The 15673-nt window shown below is 40.2% G+C and overlaps 1 protein-coding gene across 9 annotated transcripts in view; it reads left to right on the forward strand.

Annotated features, from left to right (window-relative positions):
• mitfb (melanocyte inducing transcription factor b) overlaps positions 1 to 15673 on the forward strand; it is a 58242-nt gene that overhangs the window by 29942 nt on the left and 12627 nt on the right. For 8 of the 9 annotated variants that reach the window (XR_013195048.1, XR_013195049.1, XM_077204689.1 and 5 more), the window contains exons 3-9: positions 4317 to 4547; positions 6270 to 6368; positions 7439 to 7556; positions 9143 to 9235; positions 11065 to 11121; positions 11300 to 11375; positions 11520 to 11667. Coding sequence is in view for 7 of the 9 variants with exons in the window: in XM_077204689.1 (XP_077060804.1) it covers positions 4317 to 4547; positions 6270 to 6368; positions 7439 to 7556; positions 9143 to 9235; positions 11065 to 11121; positions 11300 to 11375; positions 11520 to 11667 (822 nt within the window). In the remaining 2 variants the exon portion in view is untranslated. The remainder of the gene's footprint in view (positions 1 to 4316; positions 4548 to 6269; positions 6369 to 7438; positions 7557 to 9142; positions 9236 to 11064; positions 11122 to 11299; positions 11376 to 11519; positions 11668 to 15673) is intronic. The other variant, XM_077204690.1, reaches the window with a different exon arrangement.

Raw genomic sequence — 15673 nt, forward strand, 5'->3', positions numbered from 1 at the left:
TTCCTTTGAATAGATAGATATATAGAGACATATATATATATACAGAGATAGTCCTTTGAATGTGCTCCAATTCATTCTGGCCTTAGGGTAGAACTTTTATAGCTTTATGGTTGAAACTTTGACATTAACAACCTCCTTAACTTCCAGTCTATCCCCTCAGGCCATGCTGAGAACAGTTCCCTCTTATTTAAAGGAAAGTCTGCTACTACCCCAACATACATTACGATTTAAATGTTTGGGGTCCGTCAGATAAACGGAGGCACTTATACTCGTCGTTGAACTATTCTTTGAATCGACAGGGGGTCGACTCTGAGTAAATTGTCTTCTAAACCATCCAGCATCGCTGAGAAGCTGTCAGGTACTCAAAACTTGTAACTTAAACCTTAAAACTTAAAAATGCTGCCCCCGTGGTCGGAAGGCATCAAGGCACGTACAAATCCAAAGTTAGCTTCACGTCCTGTCTCCTGAGATGCCTTCATCTGATACATTTTTGAAGGCAGCATAGATGTATCCTTCACTGCCTTTAATATCCCACAATCCTCTGCTTTCATTCTGTGACAGTTGAGCTAAAAAATAAAGATGGCGTCTGAAAGTTGCTGGTCAGTTTGTGTGTAAATATACGTATTTGACCAACTTTTTCCACTTTTTATGTCATATATAGTGAGAAATTAGTATTGTAGTAATTAAATATTGGCTTGGTTATCATCCAAAGCTCTCTCTATTTTGCCATAGATCAGTAAAATATTACGCTTTTTCGTGAGGTACTTTGTGATGACGTATTTTTTCTGCGTGCACATTCATGCTCGTTCAGATGCAGCGAGTATAAACCAGGCTACTCTCCGTCTCGCGCACAGACGTGAATGCGTTCAACATGTGCAGTTGTTTATCCCCTGCCAGTGACCAGAGGGCAGCACTGAGTCGTGTCAGGACGTTCGCTCGCAAGGGTAGAACAAGAAAAGTAGCGGAGCTGCCATTGCATGCAAAGTTTAGAACAAGAACCCAAACAAAATTGATGAAGAAGGATATCACTTTTGTCTTGATAACCAATCACATTACAGCCCTGACGACGTCATTATATTTCATTTAGAGTTGTGGGACAGATAGATCAATCCAAAACGAACGTTTAGTGGCAAACATGTTGAAGATTAGCCGATGGGCTGTCGATTAATTAAATAAGCCATTTCCTCACATAAGCGGTTTGTTCAGCGTAGTGAACCCTCTCCTCCATTGACACCCATTAAAAAACGGCCTCTTGTCTCCTTCCCTGCGTACCACAGCGTTAGCAGGTGTTACGCTTTTCCCGGCTAAGGTTACAGGCTTGCCTTCAAGTGGCTTTGTGTGGACGGCCGAAGTATACTTTGGGCTTTAGAATTCATGCATTATGTTACGTTAGCCTCTTTCACACAGCAATCCCTGTAAATTACCCTAAACTTACCAGAATGACTTTACTGGTAAATACAATGTTCACACAAGCAACGGCGTCCCGGCTTTTTACCCGGCAAGAGAACATTCACACATCAGCACTAAAATACCGGTAAATTCTGTGATGTCAGTCCTCAGAAATTATCTTAAAACGCTGTGCCGTTGTCTTCATAAGGAGAAGCGCTTTGGTTTCACTATCTGCTCAATTTGACAAATTTTTTTGATGTCTGTGTGAAAGACATATGATCAAACAGAACGCTTTTTTGCTCTTAAAAACACGAGCCGCGCATAATATGGTACTTTTCCATTACCAGTACCAGCTCAACTCGACTCGGCTCGCTTTTCGCTCCGTTTTCCATTACAGATATTACCTCCACAATAGTACCTGGTCGTCATAGCTATGCCACAGGAAACTGCCGTGACGTAATCTTCTACGCGACACACACCCGCTACCCACACACAGACAGGACAATGGAGGAAATCGAGTGTATGCTGTTTTTGATCCTCGGGATGTGGCTGTTTCTCACAGCAAGAAAACAAACGTTGTTTCAGGAGAGGCTGAGGGCAGCAAAACGAAACACTGCTGAAAAAAAACAGCTCCGTGTGGCGCGTGCAATGATGACACGGTGAATAGTGACGATTCTCTCTGACCAATCAGCAGTCTGCAGTTTTACACGTCACATTTTAGTATCGCCTCAGCTCGCTCAGAACCTCGCCGGAGGTGATACGAAAAAAAGTACCCGAAAGCAGGTACAGTTACAACTTTTACACAGTGGAAAACCAAACAAAGTCGAGTCGAGTCGAGTCGAGCTGGTACTGTGTAGTGGAAAAGCGCCAATAGTGTCCAACTGTAGAGCCACAGCGCTGATGAGTGGAAAAGATGGCTGGGTCTCGAGCGCGACACGTTGAAAAAGCCGCGAGAAGTGGCGCATCGGTCAAACATTCCTACGCATGTTTACATAGAAAAGCTATTAAAAAGCTTAGTGTCAACAGTGCTGAGTAATCACGTCATCTCCATAAGAACTTTATGATTGACCCAAAGCAGACTTCTTACGTCAGCGCGTTCTGACCTCGTACACGATCATACCGCTAATCTTCATGCCGCGTTCACACAGAGCACATTACCGGTAATTTACTGGTAATGTTACAACTTCCCTTACAAAAAAACTTCCCAGTATTTTTGAAAAGTTCCTGTTCACACATGATCTCTTAGCGGTAATTTACCAGTAAAGACTGTATGTGTGAAAGGGACTATTGTTAAACAAATAGTTGAGCATCTAGATTTTGCACTCACCACCACAATGCCACATTGTTCTGAATGATGTTCATCACAAGGTCTTCTGGGCAGTTTTGCTATGTGTTTTACTAATGGGTTTGGGTAGATTTTAGCTCATTGCTGTGTGGTCACTAGTGATTTGAGTGGTTGCTAGGTGGTCGCTGATTGTCCCAATCTAAAAAATCTCTAATGCCGAGGACACACTTAATGACTAGCTGAAACCAGACTGAACTGAACACACTTAGACTGTTTCCAATGACTGGAGCAGATTTTAAACACCGACTGAACGCAACTGTCTGACTCGGCACGTTTGGGCACGATCAGTCGTAAGTATCAAATTACATTCATAATCGGCCTAACAGTCATCAAGTGTGTCCCCGGCGTATGTCTCTGTGATATTCAGATTTTTTAGATAAATGTGTTGAATCATAAGTAAAATAAATGAAGGACTCGACAATAAGCACTGGCCGATTGCTGCATCGCAACAAAAGTGTGTCATTAGCACGTGTTTTTAAGCTTCGCCAATGTAAATATTCAAGTGCAAGAAGACGTGAAAGAGATCTCTGTAATTGTTCTGTAGTCTGTGTCTCTGTAGAAGTTGTGTGCTCTCAACACACATCCGAAGCACCCAGAAAGCCGCGTCTCAATACTGGCAAATACTGAAATGGTTCGTCTTTCACATTTTCTTGCGCTTGAACCGACACATTCACACAAAATTTATTTTCGTCACGCCTGGGCATCTTTCAGTTTACAGACATTTCCTTTAACCCGAACTCTTACATCAACGCAATTTTTTAGACCCTATTTTTCCTGCCTTTTTTTAGAGTGAGTGTTATACTGTTAACTTTCAGTTTAGTCATGCATACTTTATCATTCCTCAGAGAACAGCTGGAAATGTGACGGTTTAGCTGTCAAAGATTGCACGTGTGTTTCGTCGGCCTTTCTCACGTTTATAGCGCTGAGATCTGAATTACCCCGCTCTGGCTTGAATCAGACAGGCAAAGGCTGTCTTCTGTAAATAGGATGGAGGTGGGAGACGTTTGTTGCTCTGGATCTGCAGAAAGACTCCATTGTTTTAACCTGACGCTGACGTCAAAGTTGCTTCATAAAAGCAGAAAGCCGTATTTTGACAAAAAAAAAAAAAACAGCACAACATCAGTAGTGTTTTGTTGTGTCTTGCACTAATTGTTCAACAGGCAAAACTGATCAGTTATTCACCCCTTTTTAGGCACAACCATCTGCAATCATTATCGGTCAAGTCAATTTAATAGATAGTAGATTCAGTTGGTGAAACAGTGTTTGTTCAAGGTCAAGGATTCGTTCACAGCGCATCGTTCTTTCTGGAGAATGTCATGTATAATGTGCCATTACTTACCGTTCAGTGAACTTTGATTTTAACTAACCCTCTCTCTCTCTCTCTCTTTCTTTCTTTGTCTGTCTCTCTCTCTCTCTCTCTCTCTCTCTCTCTCTCTCTCTCTCTCTCTATATCTCTCTCTCTCTCTCTCTCTCTCTCTGTCTCTCTCTCTCTGTCTCTCTCTCTCTCTCTCTCTCTCTCTCTCTCTCTCTCTCTCTCTCTCTCTCTCTCTCTCTCTCTCTCTCTCTCTCTCTCTGTCTCAAGGTTCAAACGCATCTTGAAAATCCCACCAAGTATCACATCCAGCAGGCTCAGAGGCAGCAGGTGAAGGCGTATCTGTCCACCACACTGGGAGGAAAGCTCGGGTCGCAGGCGTTGAGCTTGCCGTGTCCCAGCCAGGCCAGTGATCACGGGGGAATGCCTCCGGGGCCGGGCAACAGCGCCCCCAACAGTCCTATGGCCTTACTGACACTCAACTCCAACTGCGAGAAAGAGGTAACGACACCGTTTCAATTACTAGAAAGAATACCGAAATATTTTAATTCAACCCTTTCTGAAAATAATGAGTAACACTTTAATTAACATCAATTTCAACATTTTCTAATACATCATTAAAATCAAAGCTTGTATTTGCACTGTGAACTAACATGAACAAACAACGAACTGCTGCATTTTTATTAAATAACATTAACAAAGATTAATAAATGCTGAAACAAATGTATTGTTCATGGTTAGTTCATCCTAGTTAATACATGAACTAATGCTAACAAATGAAAGCTTATTGTAAAGTGTTACCATATTATTTAATGGATGGGCAGGTTGACATTTATTGCAGTGATGAATAAACTGTAAGTAATATTATATTAACTTTATTATGAGGCGTAAACAACATGAAAGCATGGATCCATCCTGCATCAGTGGTTCAGGCTCCTGGTGCTGTAATGGTGTGTGGGATTGTCACTGTCACTTTTTACCCAGCCGTCCAATCACAGTGGAGGAGGGGCGGGACAAATACCACAGCCAACAACCGTCCTCCTTGTACAATGACTGAACATCAATGGAGAAGTTAATAACGCTGGTTACATTTTTATATTCAGTAATATTCTTTAAAATGAGATAACATATATTACTGCCTGGCATTTTCCTTATCATAGTAACCAGCTGCTCCTCCAAAGCGCCCTCAAGTGCCACTAGCTGGCTATTTTCAGAAGAGCGTCCGGCATTTTTTAGCTGGCTAAAAATGTTTTGGTGGACACACGATAATTGAACATTTATTATTAGGCATATGGCCTATTGGTCTCTTTTGCATTTATGCAATATACTAGAGCCAAACGTGAGAAGGACGTCCAGAAGATTCCACAGCGTTCCTAAATAACGTAATTTACGCAGTTGTAGCTCATGGGCGGGGATTATGCTAATTGCGGATGAGCGTTCACGCGCGCCATATTTACGAATGATTGGAATTCACTAACATACACGTTTAGGCTAACTATCAAATCGAATGAAACATAATAAATATATGATTGGAACCCTTGAATAGTCATGAAAATAAAGGCATAATTGAATGATAATTGAATGATGAAGGAACAAAACAGGCTTAACTTTTTTTCCCCCCATTTACATTTACCATTTCCCTTTCCTTTTAAATTTGTGGTGACATATTTCCCGGAGGTTCTGTCAGGGTTTAGGACGAGATGAAAACACAGATGTCGGGATCCTGAGACAGAAAACCTATAAACGAGTCTACACAGAGGTGACAGGATCCTGACAGGGTCACGTGACAAACTCACAAATCCATCAACATCAGGAAATGATGTATAAATAGATAGCGACATCATGAAGATGTTAATCAATAAAACAGATTTTAGTGGATGAGCAAAGCCAACAGCTCTGTGAACGTGTCTCTGAAACAGCTGGTGTGTGGACTGCGTCACTGCTCACGGTGTGAGAGAGTGAGAGAGAGAGAGAGAGAGAGCGCTAAAATATGTGTTAATAGATTAGAGAGAGCTTGGCATTAGCAGGTTGAGTGGCTTTGGGATGTGCTTCAGTACATCGGTTTCATCCGAGTGATTTTCAGCATAGGAAATGGATGGATTTGATCTGTTGTGTTATTTCCAGCACACTAGATACTTTAATTCACTTCACAATGTTACACTGTACACATTACACGGATGACCTCTGACAGCTGCTGACCTGATTGCTTTTGTTTTCTCTCAGATGGATGATGTCATTGATGACATAATAGGTTTGGAATCCAGTTACAATGATGATATCATGGGACTCTCCTTGGACCCCGGACTTCAGGTGGCCAACACGGTAGAGAAACATTTGACTTTTTTCCTATAACCTTAGTTATTCGTTTTTACATCTTCAGCTCTTGCCAATACTAATGTGAGTATGTGGAAGGACATGTCATGTATACATCAAGATTTTGAGTAATAGCACATGGATTGTGCCAAACCCTTCATTAGTGACTGGAGGGGGTTTTAAGAGCTCTATAAAACTGTAGTAATAAAATAAAACATTTTATTTTAATTGACTTGCAAAAACAGTAATAATACAATGAAATATGCATTTATATTTTTGCTTTGTTAATAGTAAGAATTGGACCCTAAACTAAAGTGTTGCCTAAAATAGTAGTTATATAATAGTAATGCATGTTTTTATTTAATTTTGCCTGCAAAAAAACAATTAATATAATTAAACATTTATTATTTTATTTTGTTTCATTTTACTTCGAATTATTTTGCTTGCAAAAAAAGTAAACTGTTAATATTATAATTATTTTTTATTCATTGTATATTATTTTGCCTCCCAAAAAAATAGTAGTAATATAATAGTAATACATACATTTTGCTTGCAAAAATCAGTTAATGTAATGAAATATTTGTAAATGTAATTTTATTTTGCCTCCAAAAAAAAACAAAAGATTACGGCATCTACCAGTAGGGGCTAACAATGCTAACCAGCCAAACCCTGATCTCTTGATCCAAACGTGACTCAAGTATGTATTCAAATTAGCAGTGAATTTCATGAGGCTTTGTCTCTTTCTGTCTCTTCACACGATCAGAGCTGTCGTTGGTGTCGGTATTGTAGAAAGTAGTGTGATCCAACTGTCATCACCTGATCTAATGACTGTCACTCAAATAGTGAATTATAGTGATGCACATTCTATCATCATTTACTCACTCTCATGTCCTTCCAGATCCATAGGACTTTTCTTTAGTTCAAGCTGCTCTTTCCCACGCAATGACAGTTAATGGTGATTGAGAATGTCAAGCTTCAAAAAGGTCAAGAAGAGTCTTGTGAAGCCATAGACGCACTTCACAACATGATACACTTCTGTAAGACGAGACTATAATATGTATATGGTCTTGTGTTTCTAGATTTCTGTGTCGGCGAACCTCTTGGACCTGTACAGTAACCCAGGGATGCCTCCTCCTGGACTCTCTATTAGTAACTCGTGCCCTGCTAACCTGCCCAACATTAAAAGGGAATTCTCTGGTAAGTGTCGTTTATTTAACAACGGATGAGTCGGTTAATGCCATTCTGTAGAGACGATATTTTGGCGATGTGCTGGATTGTGTTTCACCTGTTAAAGTCAGTAGAAATGTCTAGGGCTGGTCCGAATACCATTTTTTGAGCTTCGAAGCCTCGGTAGTAATGAACATCGAATATTCGAAGTTTCGGAATCTCTATAGTCTATGTCTGTCTGTCCGTTGCATTTTGATTATTTCGAGAACCGTTCATCCAAACGACTTCACAAGGGAGTGCAGTGTCGTATTTGGTGCAATATAGATAGACAGGCGAGACGCGACACGTTCAGAATTAATAAACTACAGAACAGCGCGAGCCGGATGCGCGCGCACCTCACGCGAGCAGAGCTTATATGCTCTGAGAATGGACACTGCACTAGTGATATAACACAGGTCTGTTAACTTAAGCAATATTTTTAATAAGGTAGTCTAATATTTTTCTCACTAACAAATTACTGACAAAGTAGGGTAGATTTAAATAAAGAAGCGGCGCACCTCACGCATGCAGGGCTTATATGCTCTGAGAACGGACACTGCGCTAGTGATATAACACACACACACACACACACACACACACACACACACACACACACACACACACACACACACACACACACACACACACACACACACACAAACATGCACAGGTCTGTTAACTTAAGCAATATTTTTAATAAGGTAGTCTAATATTTTTCTCACTAACAAATTACTGACAAAGTAGGGTAGATTTAAATAAAGAAGCGGCGCACCTCACGCATGCAGGGCTTATATGCTCCGAGAACGGACACTGCGCTAGTGATATAACACACACACACACACACGTCTTTTAACTTAAGCAATATTTTTAATAAGGTAGTCTTATAATATTTTTCTCACTGACAAAGTAGGGTAGATTTAAATAAATAAAAACGAAATTTAAATAAATAAAAACGAAATTTAAATAAATAAAAACGAAATTTAAATATAGAAAAATGAAATTTAAATATAGAAAAACGAAATTGAAATAAAGAAAAACAAAATTTAAATAAAGAAAAACGAAAAATAAACGTGACGTCCCAGTAAAATCTCAAAGTCTCCTATATTTAGCTGTAGATTAATTAAGATTGATAATAATGGGTAAAAAGGATAATACATTTTGTTTCTATTATTCTATGTTCCACAATGTCAAAGCAACGCAGCTTAACCCAAAATACAAGCTCATGCACTTCTGTCCATACAAACTCCGCTGTTCTGCGCCCTAGTCAGAGAATACTCCCGTTGCAGGAAGACTTTTAGTAGTCCAAGAAGAAGGAAATATATTTATTAAGTAGATATAACAAAGTTATATGTTAAGTATTGTATTTCACCAGATTTTATAGTGTAAAACATATTCAAGCGCGAATGAGAACCGTTTCGAGGGGGATGCCAGGTGTGCAAAAAACAAAAAAAAAGAATATTCGAATGTCACATTTTCAAATCGAATACCAACACACCGAACGAATATTCGAATATCCGGGTCCAGCCCTAGATATGTCACGTGAATGATGATAAGACTTGTGCTCATATGCTACACAGTTACTCCATCTCCAGCGATGATGCACATGATGGACAAGCCCAGCTCCTGTAGCAACTTTGAGAACTATCAAAGGCCTGAAGGGTTTCCTGTGGGTACGTTCAACGGTTCCTCTCCTTTCCGGCATGACTGTGCTATCTCTGATACTACAAACAATTTAATGGATTTGATTTGCATGTGAACATATATAGGTTCATAAGATGTGTAAAATCAAATGTGTGTGTGTATATATTTAATTACATTATCTAATCTAATTAATTACATGATGTGCCAATTAAATAATCGCACATCAAATTTGGCTGATAAATTGCCCCCAAAAGATAATTTAAAGCCATTGTTGTTTTAAATGAGAAAAGCATCAAATATTTGATTCATCAATGAATTTACTACACATAAACTTTTAGGCAACAACAGCCATGATTTTGAATTGGTATTTATATATATTTACAGACAAAAACAGTTTTGGTTACCAACTTTCTAAATGTCTTCTATGTTTCGCAAAAGAAAGAAAGTCATACAGGTTTGAAATGACATGAGGATGAGTAAATGTAAATATACAATTTTCATTTTTGTGCAAACTATCCCCAAACCATTACTTTTTTTTAAAAGAAGTGATACTCTAAATAGAAACTAAAACTGCCAGTAGGTTGACGGTAAATGTCTAAATGAATAAGTCAATGAATCATTCATTCGATTCGTTCAAACGACGACGAAATCAATTCGATTCATTCAGGAATGAGGTAAATGACTCTCTTTATGAATGGGTCATTAAATCAGTGGTTCTCCCGATTGATTTGCACAAAACACTGATTCATTCATAAAGCTCTGGCTTAACAGGTGGTATTTTTGTTGGAAAAATTAGGCAAAAACAGGCAATATTGTGACTTATGGCTCGTTTTCACCGAGCGGTACAGTACAGTACGATTCGGGGCGGTAAACCCTGATCCGGCTTGTGTTTCCACCGCCAGCAGTACCATTACTTGATAGGCATGGTGTATGCCGGAAAGTAGCGACCGACGTCATTCTCGCGCGAAGAAGAAAGCGACACAGTAAACAACGGAGGACATACCGCAGATCTTGTTCTTGCTTCACGGTATGTGGTTGTTTGTCACAAGACAAAAAAACATTGAGTCGTCATTCCCTTGTAGCACGTGCAAGTGGCGATTCTCTGTCAACCAATCAACGATCTGCCGTGAGTCTAGCTCCAGCCTTTAGGCTCTGGACTACTGTGCTAGGCAACCAGCGGAAGGGTCCAACAAAGTGGTACGGTTCGGTATTTTGGTACCGAACTGACAATCGGTAACTTCTGACAATCGAAACAGAAATGATTGCGTACTGTACCGTACCATTCCGCTCGGTGGAAACGAGCCGTAAAATATATCACAATATTGACTTCTTATTTATTGAACTGTTGTATTAAATCAAAATCAGATGTTTGCTCAAATAAGAAACAGTATGACAGGTGGGCACTGAGAACGCGGGTCAATGATGAGGATACATAAGAGCGTAGGCGCCAAAGCTGCTGTAGATTTGAAGAAAATTACTGTCATTTGTCAAATAAATTAATAACGGACAGTTGCATACGTAATACCAACATTTTTATCATGTAAGCTTTATGGTACACCTCAAACGAGAGAATTTATAGCAATTTAATAATGTTAATATGATTTAATGAGTCTACAAACGGCTTGGGTATGCAGAGCATTTATGGTACTGTATATTATTCAAAGTGCAGCCAAAAAGAAAATCGTTGGTTATATTCTGTAGAGGAAGTGATCTAGATTTTGTGGAAAAGAGATTTGGGTTGGAGAAAATAAACTAAAGTCGACTGCAGTGACATTTCAAGGGTGCCAATTTCACATCTGTGAAATAAATAAACGTCCTGCTTTTAGTTTCTCCTCTCACCTCCCTTTGTCTTTTTTAGGACCAGAAGTTCGCGCTCTCGCAAAGGAAAGGCAAAAAAAGGACAACCATAACTTAAGTGAGTTTCAAAACAAGACGGAAGCCTGCTTCCAATTACCAAAGACAGTCATTTCGACTCGTCCCTCATTTTAACTCGCCCACTCGTTTGTAAAAATAGTTTTTGTGTGTGTCCCACAGACTTTGTAAGTGGAGTACCTTAAATGTGTTGTATAACATGCATTTTTCATCTGTTTCAGTTGAGAGGCGACGAAGATTCAACATTAACGATCGAATCAAAGAACTGGGGACTCTGATTCCGAGATCAAATGACCCGTAAGGACAACGATGTTCAATAGATACGCAGTTACACATAATCCAGATGAATACATGCTATTATTGCTGCAGATGCTGCTGCTGTTCATAGAGAGTTATATCAGATGTGCTATTGTCAGCTGAGGACGTGCTTGTGTTCCTCAGGGACATGCGTTGGAACAAGGGCACTATTCTTAAGGCCTCTGTGGATTACATCAGGAAACTTCAGAGAGAGCAGCAGCGCAGCAAAGAGCTGGAGAACCGTCAGAAGAAGCTGGAGCACGCCAACCGTCACCTGATACTCAGGATACAGGTCAGTTCAGACAGACCCCAGTCTAGACAACACCACTGCCAGTACATGTAATGGCATCGAAATCTAGAGAAACAGCTCATTGACCATAATTACCCTTGTGGAAAAGAAGTACAATTTTGCATACTTCTAAAAAGAGTACTTATATACTTTAAAAGAATATACTTAACCCTTGTGTAGTGCTGGGCGGTTTGACCAAAAATTTATATCATGTTTTTTTTCAAAATAATGCCGGTTTTCCGGTTTATGAGTTTTTTTTTTTTAATGCATAATCAGGTGTTCAAAGCATTTTCTACTGGTTGAGAGAGGAATTACTGCAGTAAATTGACTTAGGATGGTCTATTTTACTGTCATTAGTGAATATTGCAGAATAGAATAGCACTCAGTATAACCTAAAATTGTTATTTCTTAACGTTCCAATAACGTTCTTATAACCAGGAAACAACGTTAATACAACGTTTATATAACAGGAGAATTGAACGTTCTCATAACGTTTTGAATAAAGTTCTTATAACCGAGAAATAACATTAATGAAATGTCTAAAGCACTGTACGTTTTGAATGTTCCTAGAATATTCAGAAATAACGTTTTTATAACTTAATGGGAACGTTATGAAAACGTTCTTATAACCTAAAATTGTTAGCTGGGGAAGAGGAGAGATTCGCGATGAACACGTTTTGGATTCTCTGAGCGAGCCCAGAGAAAATAGACCTATTCTAACAAGAGCAGCGTGTATCTTCTGAGAGTGCGGCACATTATATTCCGCGCGCGAGCAGAGAGATTCGCGCTCGCGCATTATATTAATGTACTTTCGCGCTACAATAATGCGCTCTCGACATTTGACAGGAAAATAACGCCATAGTTCTGCAGCATCCATCTTCCCTGTAACGTAACACCAGAGCACTGCTGTTTGCCCATAGACTGTAAAAGGTTTACCCTCGCAGTCGCTGCTTAGAAGTGCAACATTGTAAAGGGTCCGTCTGAAACAGTGTCGCGCGCCGCAGCGTAACGTTCGTTCCGAACGTCGTGTAATTAAATACATCGGTATGGCGGTATATTAAAAGTTAACATCATAACAAAAATACACACCGGTTTTCGGTATGAACCGGTATACCGCCAGAGCCGGCGCCAGCCGAGCGCTGATGAGGGGGCGTCTGAAATACCGATACCTGAAATACTTCACCACTTTTTGCCAGGGTCGATCTTCTCCCCACCACTTTTTAAAACATCTTCGCGGCACGGATTTACCAATACAAATTAATAAAACATCTCCAGTTAACTAGCAGAGGATTAATTTTGTTCATTGTCAAATTAGAGTCGTTCTAGCGCTGAAATGTGTTGCTTTTTAAATCAAGTGATCAAAGTGCTCGTTGCCGCTGCGATCAGTGAAGCGGATACAGTGTTGTCTTGTGGCTCGCGCAGTTTTCACACGGTTTCACGCGCTTCAATCTATCGCTGTTGCGGGGAGACTCTATTCGTTACGGTGAAATCACAAAATAAAATGCACACAAAAGTGTCCCTGCTTGATATAGACTGTTATAGACGATTGATAAGACGTTTTGATGAGAGAGAAAAAAAACTTTTTGCTAAAAAGGCTTAGGCTTCCCCTGGCCACGGACTTGAGACTAGCAATATACAATTCGAGTGAAATGTTCTCCCTCTAAAGCAGCCTGACTGCTTCTACTAGTTGCTTTTATAAAGAAATGCTGCACATAATTGCTGGTCTAGGATCAGTTTCCTCCACTCCATAACCAAATGAGAAGTGCGACTGGGCTGGCTCAGCTGTGGTCTGTGGAAAACGACGTAAACTGCATGCGTGCGCACGCGCAGAGATAATTCATGCACGTGATAATTCATTTTATGCAGGATTTATGCATTTTTTTTCGATGAACAATTTTTAAATAAATGAAAGCAATATAATTTATAAATTGCAGGATTTATGATTTTTTTTCGATAAACAATTTTAAATAAATGAAAGCAGTATAATTTATAAATTGCAATGTTTTTATAAAATTGTGATCACTTTAAATACAAATTCATTCATTTGCACGTTGTGTCCGAGCCTGGCCCGACACATTAACTGTAATTATGAGCCCGAGCCCTATTTAAACCCGACGATTTTACGTGGGTCGTTATAACTGACATGCTCAACTACTTTCTATGTTACTTCCCTCGCCCGCAACATTAATGTTTTGTCCCCCTCCTGCCCGCAAATAAACTTTTTTTCTGTACCTCCAAAATACAAAGGCTACGTGTCGCCGTCATACACATCAGCATAAATGCTCCTGATAAATTTGTTACTAAAGCATTAACTTTAAAGCTTGTTATTGCTTGTTATTAAAGCACACATATAGTTGTTCTTGTTGCTTTTCTGCAACAGATGAATAAAAATGTATTAGTTTTTATATGTTTTATTCATAAATATTTCTAGTTTGCAGGAGTCCTACGAATCGCAAATCGTTTTATTCTCCCGCAACCCGCACACACAGAGTGTTGTGCATTACCGCCCGCGCCCGCGCTCGGCCATCAAATCTAGTCCCGCGCCGCACTCTATTGCGTTGGGAGTGCACGTCTGTAGATCAAGGGCCCGGCCTGACCCGAGGATAGTGACGGGAAATATTGTTGGTTCGGCTCAAGTTCGGGCAGAGAATCTTAAGCTCTAATTGAGAGTGACATAACCACAAAACTAAACAACGAGGGCATCATCAACGCATGACGCCATGTCTAAACGCAGTATTTTGCTGCATTAGGTAAGGCAATGTTTATTTATATTGGCTGCCAGGTATACAGTACTGCTTGCTTTTTTGCTGAAATTAACAGTTTGTAAACGTATAGTTGCGCTAATAACAAATGAGTTAACGGTAGCGTTTATACTGTGACGTTTAAGTTGTTGCTAGGCGACGTTGGTTAAAACTACATGGTTAGGAAATCTATTTAAATAAAGGGGCAGCACACATCTTAGCCTTAAGATGCTCCTGATAAGAGCGTTGGTTCACCCTCCGCCTATGCCGACTCTCCCGATTGCCCCCGATATAATATTCAACCTTGAAATTATGGAATATCCGTTCTACAGTCCATAGCCGTCGTGTGCTCTTTCCCGTATGAGAAATTTAACGTAATGCTAGGGTGAGCAAGCACGCAAAATCAAACGACCAATCAAAATTTGACTTTGTCTAACAGACTGTCCTTAATTAAAATATTATTAATTTAGCTTATTATTCACAAACATAAGAAAATGTGAAAATGTAATTGGCAAATGTGATTTTTAAATAGCATATTTTAGAGAGAGAGAGAGAGAGAGAGAGAGAGAGAGAGGCTGAGCTAGGCTTGTTCCCGCTGAACATCGAGATCCAGAAGAGATGTGTTCAGTTCTGGCATCACCTCCATCAGTCTGATCCAGAGTCAGTCCAATATAAAGCCCTCCTCGCCAATGAAACCTCAGCAGAACCTCCTCCTCTACACACACTCACTCTTCATCACCTCCATCAGTCTGATCCAGAGTCAGTCCAATATAAAGCCCTCCTCGCCAATGAACCTTCAGCAGAACCTCCTCCTCTACACACACTCACTCTTCATCACCTCCATCAGTCTGATCCAGAGTCAGTCCAATATAAAGCCCTCCTCGCCAATGAACCCTCAGCAGAACCTCCTCCTCTACACACACTCACTCTTCATCACCTCCATCAGTCTGATCCAGAGTCAGTCCAATATAAAGCCCTCCTCGCCAATGAAAGCTCAGCAGAACCTCATCCTCTACACACACTCACTCTTCATCACCTCCATCAGTCTGATCCAGAGTCAGTCCAATATAAAGCCCTCCTCGCCAATGAAAGCTCAGCAGAACCTCCTCCTCTACACACACACTCACTCTTCATCACCTCCATCAGTCTGATCCAGAGTCAGTCCAATATAAAGCCCTCCTCGCCAATGAAAGCTCAGCAGAACCTCCTCCTCTACACACACACTCACTCTTCATCACCTCCATCAGTCTGATCCAGAGTCAGTCCAA

Source organism: Siphateles boraxobius, unplaced genomic scaffold (assembly GCF_051911475.1).
Source record: "Siphateles boraxobius isolate OS27281-9 unplaced genomic scaffold, OSU_SipBor_1 50, whole genome shotgun sequence".
Lineage (NCBI taxonomy): Eukaryota > Metazoa > Chordata > Actinopteri > Cypriniformes > Leuciscidae > Siphateles > Siphateles boraxobius.